The following is a 9,856-nucleotide window of genomic DNA, read 5'->3' on the forward strand; positions in this document are numbered from 1 at the left end:
ATTGTACATCACATATGTTCCGGAATCCCCTACTTAACACCTGTACATCACTCCAGTTCACTAATTTCACAGCTGCATGCAAACTATCCATAAATACAAAAAAATTTCTTCCCCAGATTTACTAGAAAACGTTGCCACCAGTGAGGGCATACCAGCATCAATGATAGGTGAAGAGACACCTGAAAATGACCCTTCCTTCCTTTCTCCCTTCAAACTTCTCTACACAAAACTACGTTGTCAGCTCTAACCTCAGCTACCTCGTTTAGAAAATGCTGAATTGTTTCCTGGGTTGTTGCTTTCTTGCGGACAGCAGTTTCACTCAGCACTACCACCACAAGCATATAGTATAGCCTACCCAAAATCAGAATAAAACGTGTTGCCAGCACTTATTTGAAAACTTACGCTGAAAGCCATTGCTGCTGCTGCACCGCCTTCTCTTAAAGGCTCTATTGGATGACTATTTCCAGTTCCAGCAGGTATTTTGATATCAATATGGTAATGGGTTTATTGCAGGATAGGAGTAGGCGAGTGGTTCTCTGCTGGAGGTTGGCAATAGAGTGGGCTAAGAAGCTAGCCAATCAGTTGCTAGAACACTTTATCAATGAACAGAAACAGAAATGGTTCAACACATCTGAAAGAGACATACTGTGAATGTCAGGTGGTGATCCTTGGGCCCCAACACACTGGTATGGGCATGCCAATGGAGGCGTTTTCCATAGATTGTAGGAGCCATCCTGCTACCACAGCATGCTGGCAGATAGCAACTGACAACTGTGGGGTGGTAGCATGGCGATGTTCCTGTGCCCATGTTGGACACTTAGGCAACGGTTGTTGGTTTGTGGCTCGGAGGAGGCAGTATCATAACTGTGCTGACGACCAACACCGTCTGTATGTCATCGGGCGGCCCAGGTGCCATGACTTGCTGACAGGCTGGTCCTGGTGGTTTAAATCCTGTTTTCACATGCTGACAGTTGTGGAAGACACCTTTTGTCAAGGCCTCATCGAAATATCTGGAGTGGTGTCTATGGCCTGGCTTGGTGTAATCAGTAGGTCGGTCGATCATGTGGTGAGAGTCCACATCACGTCTCTATTTTCTGCTGATGCTGCTGAGCTGGCAGGGCATTAGTCAAAGACTGTGGTCTGGTTTCTGTTGTCGGGCTGTGGTCCCAGCAGCCGGTGTCTGGCCCATTGCAAATGAGTAGCCCAGATCCATAGGCCATTAAATGCATTTTTTGTTGATTTGAAGATGAGCACACTGCCATATAGATGTTTTCAGTGGCTACACGATGGAATAGGTTTCAGGGTGCAAAACCTGTTATAAACCATTGAAAATGGCTATAGGAAAGGGTGCATACGATCCGGGAAAAATCCGGGATTTTTTTCATCCGGGAGAAAACCGTGAAAACCGCGGGAATTTTTCATTGTTTTAGTTTTCAGTTAAATTTTTGTAATTTTGACTGGTAAGAACCGATACTCTAACAAAGGATATTACTGTATCCCGCTACTACAGAATAATACTCCAACAATAAAACATTAAGAGAAAAAAACAAAAATAACGTTAAACAAAAATAACGTAAATCGCAAAGGAAATGCGCGATATATAACAAAGAACACACAGTGCTCATGCAAGCGTCTGCCAACAGCAAAATGTGTCAAAGGCTTTAGGAAGACTATGCAATGCTTCATAACAACAAATTGCCTACGATGAGCGTGAAACAACTGTTTGCATTAGATTCGTCTTAGCAGTTACGCGCGGGCTCATGCATATGCGCAGTTGAGTCGTGTTTGAGTAGTAGATTCTCCCACTTCTGGCCACAGGAATGTGGCTGTTGGCTGTGCAAGCAGTCAAAGCAAACAAGTAGATGCTACCAGGAAAAGGGGGCGCCAAATTCATATTCTTGAGGGGGGGAATTGTTTCACACAGCGCCTAGCATCCAGCGCACGTTTGTCTATCGACTATTCATATGATTCTGAAATGCTTCCCTATTGATTTGTGAACACATTTTAAGTTGATTTCTGCATGAATCAGAAGCTGATTTTTGAATGCGTGCATAGTGTAAGTTATGTCTGTCAGAGGAATCCTCGTTGGATCGAGAAATAAACTTTCCGCAAACAAAAGGGGATGGTACTATACGAGCTGAGTGGAGTAAAGCCTAACGGATGAATGCCAGTGGCTGTCTGATTATGTGGTTGACTGCGTATGCGAATAATCAGCATTGTTATAATTACTAGCGAAATCCATAGATTCAGACTACCAGAATGGAAATACACGATTGACAGGAATAACTGGTGAGAAAGTGACTGGTATCTTCTCGGTGTATCCAAGAAAATGAAATTTTGACCAATTTTTGGCCAGATCGCTACATAGTAAGGACCAGTTGTACAGTCCCCCGGCTAGCAGCCATTTAAGTTCTTTTCTGGAAGTAACGTGGAAAACGTGTTGTACGAACACGTAATAACACCTAACCGGAAAATAATCGTGGGATAACTAAACCTGTGATTCTGGCAGGGTTAGTGAAGTTAATCGGCGAACAAATTCTGACAATGGCAGGAACAGCTACAGAACTGGTGGTGACGAGATTGTTTGTTAGAACGAGGAAGGTGAAGAAACGGGTACATCACACAAATTATGCAAGAATAAGATGATTCCAAATTTATATAAAAATTTCTTAATACTGCTTTTCGATCTCATGCTTGAAAAGTTGGTGCGTATGAATGAAATGTGAAACTATTTCCTAACATAAACCATTTTCTTGTAGTAGGCCTAATAGGCATTTGATATTGGCACTTCGTGAATTATATTCTGTCGTGTTATAAAAATGGCCATTTGTGCCAAAATAGTCTCGTATATTTGCTGTATGTTACAAAATTGCTGCAATATTAAAAAGGCCTGTTTTGTTTTATCTAGCAGACAGTGATAAAATAGACGTAATCAGATCTAGAAACCACAGCAGTCTTGGGTATTATTTATGTTAACAGCTTTTTCAGTATTAGCAACGACATTTTGATTTTTCATGTAGCAAAATGTTTGACCAACTTTGATGCGGTAATAGATTATTTTGAAGAAAGGAAAGCACGCCATGTTAAGCTGTAGCAAGATTAGAGAGAAAAAAATGCTAGGAGGTAAGGATTGAAGAAATGTGTACTTTCTTGCTTGTCTCTTGTCTTTATTGGTTTTACGTATCCTATATATAATTTTATGTCACACAAAACATCAAGTTGTTAGCTAATAGGCAATAAAGAGTGGTAATTTCCTCAAGAGTTCTTGTTCTCCCGATTACAAATAATTCCATCCGCTATTAATTGAGAGATTTTTATATTTTTATTAAAAGAGGGGCAGGCTGTCAAACCGGCCGACTGGGAGCAGGAGAGGCACCACAGGACATTTCAATTTCCACTGTCCTGAATATAGTCTGATGACATCCATTACAAAATTACACGTTTCAATTCCACGGAGTGAAATACAGTGATGTGCGATAGAAGAATGCTTTATGAAGAGGCATGGCACTGCACTTTGGCACACTTAAGACCAAATAACATGTCTTAAATTTCCTCGAACACACGTTTTACCTTTCGGACTTTTCATAAAGATGTGCGCTACAAGATGAACATATTTTTGAAAATTCGATTTTTTTTTAGTATCGACCCATTTCGCAAATACCATGGATCCGGGGCTGATGCGCAGAGCAGTCTGAGTTATAGTGGGTAGTCTCCACGTGACCCGTGTTTACATTTTGTGATTTTGCTGTTTCCCCTTCGTTTACTCTCACGTCAAATGAAAACAAAATGGATATCTGTGGCCAGGAGCTATCAAGTGAATTAAAATACATTCACATTTCCACCTTTCTGACAGTCAAGCATTAATCGCCTTGCAGAACAATGAAGTTATTTTTGTCTGTTTGCTAAAGAAATTTGACATTTATTAACCGTTCCCGCAGAGGCAGTCAATGTATTTGAAACAAAATGTTTAATTCCACAGTACTGGCTAGTTTCAACTGTTCACTGCTTTTCAGGTGCAAGTTTTCATCTTCCAGTGCGTATGGCATTATGCCATAATAAAGAACCAAACATGATAGAATACAGTACTGGTGCTCCAAGAAAATTTACATCCCGAAAACCACACTGAAAAGCTTAATAACAGGTCAAGGTGTACTTCATTGGGAATCTGGATATACAAATATGCACTTTAAATGTGCACATTTTAGTTTGGTTCACGAAAATCCGATGCTCTTGGAGTATCCTCTGATGTCTTGTTTATTTTCTGACATAATGTATGATTTTTTCAATGTTTAACACTTACATTGGGGCTTCCTACGTCATGGTAGCTGTGCAAGTGTGGTGTCACCTGTTATTTGTGCTCTCTGGCAACTGCTGATACGAACCTATTTCTAACAGGTCATGGGAAAATATTGCGAATGGTGTTTTTGAAAGCGTTACTTTCAAAGTAAGTATCCTTTTAGTTAAGTTGAACTATGTGCGAGAATGTACCATGAATTTCTTAAATCACAGAGCGTTTGACTCTTTTAAAAATCAAGTCTTTGATGACGAAGATCAGATATTTGTCGTTATTAAAAATTTTACTCGCGCAAAAAAGATAAACATTATATGCGAAAGCTTAGCTTCTCCTGTAGTTTTTTAACCTTGGAGACCTATATTATATGTGAAAGCTTTGCTTTTCTTGTAGCAACACTATGTATATTTTCCCTGTTTGTGTGTTCGCGCTACTTAACAGTGATGTTGCAGTTGGCTGACTACATCACATGTCATATGCTCTGAATATTCACTGTCATCGGCTGGCGAGATCAAGTGAAATGAAGCTATGACTGGCTTACAGAAGCGCATCGCAATCTCGATTTCAATTATTCGGAAAGTAACATGCAGTGCTTGATGGAATTCCAATGTATACTTTCGTAATACGAAAATACGCAGCGTACATGTTGCTGCACATCAAAGACATTTCCAAAACGTGTCTTTTTTCCCTGTGTTCCGTGTTCTAAAGTGACGGGAAATTTTACGCCCGTGTATAAAACCGTAACCATTCAAAGGATTGATAAGGGAAAATATACTGTCACTTAACACGGAAAAAGCGTGTTTTCACTTGGGAGAAAGTGTATTTTTAACCAGGAAATCCAGGAAGTTTTTTCCTTGTCTTCATATATACCATGTAGAATATCATGTTAAATTGCAAAATCCGCTAACTACACATTCTCTTCGCTGAAAGTCCAGCAAAACCCACAAATTTCAACAGCAATGGTGGTCGCTGTTCCATGTCCAGATGCAAATCTCATCAACTGGCATCAGGCTTACCAATCGAGACATTCAAAGGTATATTTCAGTTTGTTAGGATTGGAAGAGAGATTTTTCGTATTCAGAGTTAGGTTGGCTTCGCTGTAGCAAACGTGTACGCAAAGGTGAAGCTCTCGCTGCCAGTGCGTTGTCGAAATATTTGCCGATAAGCACAGTTCAACAAGTGAGCAACGTTCCTGTTGATGTATTTCTGTGATTGTTTTGAAGAAAATGAGTGATTTTGTTGACGCTTTAAATGCAGGAGATGGTACAAATGAAGTGGGAGTAATTGAAATAATAGGAATTGTCCAATAAATTGAAACCATAGTAATACTTGAAATGACCAGAGCGAAACCGAGGGCGACAGTCCTTCGTGGGAAAGGAAGCGGCATCTTGCTCAGTGGAAAAGAAATTTTTCCGAAACAGAAATATAAGAACATGAAAAGTACTAGTAAAGCAATGTTATGCTGTGAAAATTGTGTTGATACTAATTGTTATGACATGTGCAGAAGACTTAGTGAAAGTGACTGGTAACTGACATCTCTAGATTCAAAAAGCCAAAAAAAATCATTTTCATGAAAAGCAAAAATAAAATGATTTGTCTAGTTTGTGAAGAATCCTTGTATAATTTTGGAGTTGAAGAGGGGAAAAAATTTCAGCAGAAGAAAAAGGCACAACGACAATCACAACAGGTGTAGAACTTTCAAGAACCAACTCTGATACTTCAAAAAGCTCGTGGAGCTCCACTTTTGTTTTAGATGCAACTTTCTGCCAATTATATCATTTTCTAAAATTTTATCTATGTTGTACTAAGATGTAATTTGGAGCTTATTTTATTTTCTATAATATCTTGAGATGTCCAACACATGATGGTGTATTTAAAAAAGAACCTGACTGATGGATATTCATTTCTGTTCTTGTTTTGATGTTAAATAAGTCAGTTTTTCCTGGTAAAATTATGTCGCCTTCATATTTTAATGCATCAGGTTTGTAGAATTTTCAGACTTATCTTTCAAATAAAATTAATTTGTTCACATTTGCAGTAATTATATTCCATCCTTCTGTTATTCCTGACATATCACAGAATAGCGGGTTTTGTAACCGAATGTTTGTTTTGTAATTGTATCTAATGTTTGCTAAACCTGCTAACTGTATAAATGGGTGCAAAAATTGCTAAGTCAATGTTTCACTTAATATTTTAATTTAGATAACATAATTGCAGATTTTAACCATTAATACTGAGTAATTAATTTTTTTACTTATTTTTAAAAAAGAAATTAATTCTTTAATAGCTTGGTTGGGACAAGTTTTTTGCGATTATCTCAGTTTCATTTATCATGCAGTTAGTGGCTTTTGCATCTGGACTACTCATACAGTTCCATGTGCCACCATAAATTTATCTTCAGTTTGATTTAATATTTCCACTTTTTCACTGGATAAGATTATTTGTACAAATTTCTCATAATTTACAGTAGAATGAAAACAGCTAAATGCTGTTTCGCACATAAATAGCTTTCATGTGACTAATCAGGTATTTCATATATTCAGATTTAATGTGCAACATACATACTTTGCAGAAAGTGGCTGACAATAAGCTGTTACACACGTTTTTTTTCTGGTAGCCGGGACTGATGACCTCGTAGTTTGGTCCCTTGCCCACGGTTTTAAACCAACCAACTACTGGTAGCAAGTTCACAAAACAAAAGAATAACAACACAAATTAACATTTCGTCAAGTGCTGTCAAGACATGAAAGACTCTTTTAGAGAAATTGATAGAACCTAGCATCAGCTGGGGATAACTGCTGACCACCAGTGGCTGCTTCTGGCCTATTAATGTCTAGCTTGACCTGCTTTGCATTCCGAAAAGCACTTGTTCATGATGGGATTTAGAGATCACAATTTGTGAAAGCATGAAAGGAGTCAGTGAATAGAAGTTTGGAAAACAGCCACACCAGAAGCTGCAGCAAGGCTTATTGAATTTGTGGTCTGAGCCATTATTTCCATGTAGTTTTCCAGCAACAGAATGCTTCTATTTGTGGAGAACATGTAACTAGTCTTACAGCATTGACTGCTTCATTGATTTTGTGAAGTGTACAGTGATATTCCTCATGGATTGTGAACATGAAGGTGCTCTTTTGTCTTGTACATTGTGCTACACATGTATTAACTAGCTTACATTCTTGCATACTTTACAATTTTGTGCAGAGTGTGAATATGTGCCCCGCCTGTAATAGTATCACTATTTGTTTTTGTAGTGCATTGAAATTACTTTTATGTGAGGGTGATTCATTGTTGTCTTGTATAATGTATTTTATACAAAAATTTGGCACTTATTCCAATTGTTCGTTAGTTACTAAAAAAATTTCTGTTTTTATTGTCTTGCAGAGTGCCGCTCAACAAGAAAATGGACTCCCTTCAAGTATAATTAACAAAAGGGAAGCATTCAAAGACATTAACAACACAAAGCAACATATTACTGTAAAGACTTCAAAAATTCCGATGAAACCCCCACGCAAAAACATTGGTATGGCAGTTCGTCTCAGGCGTAACTCGTCTGAATTTACTGAATGTCAAGCAAATAAAAAACTTAGACGCTCTTCTCTTCCTGATATGGACATACTGTAAATTAAAACAAAAAATAACCTTATTTGGTGCTCAGTGGAGTTGTGTCATTGTCATTTTGTATTGTTTTTTACTGAAGATTTTTATTTTCTATAACTACCTTTAGACTTTGTATTTACCTCACTGTAAGACAACTCAGAATATAAGATGACTCCCTTTCTTTGAAGGCCCAACATGTGAATTTTTTGGTATTTAACATATTCTGACTAATATTTGCAGACTCTCTTTATTATTATATTGATCGTTCTGAAGAAGTTAAATACCATCCACCAGCTCATACTTGCTTTGAATTCTGCACCTCATGCAGTTGAAAAATTCCTCCTCATTTCCAGCACCTTCATTTGATTAGTTTCTCAAGTAATGAGGAAGCCTTTTTCCACTTTTCTCGCATGTACTGAACAATCTGCTGCTTCAGTCCATGAAATCTTCCCTGTGTTCCCCTGAAAGTTTAGCATGTAGAACTTAAAGCATTTTATTTATTCTTCATCTGACATCAGCTACGAAAATTAACTTCTGTGTTATTAGATTTTCTTTTTGTTGCACAGACTTTTGTGGTCTCTGCTTCAGGAATAACCATTAACTTACAATTATCTGTGCGAACCAATTGTGAACTGCAGATTCATAGAGTCATGTTTCTCAACCATCACAGATATGATTTTGTATCCATTATTAATCGCTACAATTTACTGTTCTCATAGAATTAAGCAAACTTAATGACAGTAATAATTTACCCTCTTAACTCCCTACAGTGGATCAACAGGAATTGGACTACTTTAGGCTACAAATGTACTTTATCATTTGTTGTCAGAGTTGAAAATTTCTATTGCTGTAGAGTAAAAGCTACTTTAGTAATAGTGTTGTTGAACTTGATGTTTCATTTGGTGTGACACAAGTCAGTTCTGACTACTTATGGATCCAGTTTAAATGTGATGTATGTTCCTAAAAAACAAGGGATACAGCACATATTCCCATAGCTGGCAGCATGAAGAAAATTGCTGCCTGCTCACCACTAACCTTCCCACATTTGGCCAAGTTGGTGCTGCTGCATCCTATCCCACCCTTTTGAAAACTAAGCAAAATTCACACTTGACTTCTCTGCATACTCCCAAAAAGGTTACCAGAAGCCCACAGTACAGCCAACAGCTAATACTAAGTATCAGAGATACTTTGTTGCACCTGTGAGACTTGGGTTAGTTCACTAAATTCTCTCTAAAGGTGGACAAAATAATTTTTCAATCCATGTTGCAGGTATGTAACACCATGCATTTAAGGGTTAAAATTTTAAAATTGTATTCTATTGTGTATTCTACTGCAGCAGTGTTTTACATAAATGTATAGTATTTATGCTGTAGAGTGGTGTTTACAAACCCTACTTGATAACAGTGAATGTGCAATCAAGAAAATGTAACAAAAAATTAATATTTAATAAAGTTTAATAAGACATTATTGTATCTCTCTATTATTAGTATATCCATGTAGCACGTAACTTAAAAGTATAAAGCAGATAAATGTTTTATGCACTTTGTGCAAGTTCACCTTTGGATAACTGGCTTCTCTAAGCTGAGCTAACTGTTGTCCTGTCAGTCTTGCTGAAGCTACAATCAACATAATTGCACATTCATTTTATGTCAACTATAACTAACAAGCTGAGAGTTAACAGCCAGTGAGGAACCCCATGTGTCGTATAGTAGTTTGCTGGGTACTCACCATAGCTGTTATGCTTCTTGGCTACAGGAGTCAAATACTGTGAAATTTCTAATGCTGGGAAAAAGTGTGTACATACGAGGTGCATTCAAGTTCTAAGGCCTCTGATTTTTTTCCTCCGGATTGGAAAGAGATAGAAACATGCGCATTGTTTTAAAATGAGGCCACGTTCATTGTCAATACGTCCCAGAGATGGCAGCAACGTATGGCAGATGGAATTTTACTGCCAGCGAGGAGAATGAG

General features: G+C 37.8%; 1 protein-coding gene across 2 annotated transcripts in view; it reads left to right on the top strand.

Moving 5' to 3' along the window:
* LOC126162218 (protein regulator of cytokinesis 1-like) overlaps positions 1 to 9,355 on the top strand; it is a 237,256-nt gene extending 227,901 nt beyond the window's left edge. For both annotated transcript variants that reach the window (XM_049918565.1, XM_049918566.1), the window contains exon 13: positions 7,673 to 9,355. In XM_049918565.1, the coding sequence (XP_049774522.1) occupies positions 7,673 to 7,912 (240 nt within the window). In that variant the 3' untranslated portion in view covers positions 7,913 to 9,355. The remainder of the gene's footprint in view (positions 1 to 7,672) is intronic.
* Positions 9,356 to 9,856: the final 501 nt, after the last annotated feature.

The sequence above is a fragment of the Schistocerca cancellata genome, chromosome 2, assembly GCF_023864275.1.
Source record: "Schistocerca cancellata isolate TAMUIC-IGC-003103 chromosome 2, iqSchCanc2.1, whole genome shotgun sequence".
Lineage (NCBI taxonomy): Eukaryota > Metazoa > Arthropoda > Insecta > Orthoptera > Acrididae > Schistocerca > Schistocerca cancellata.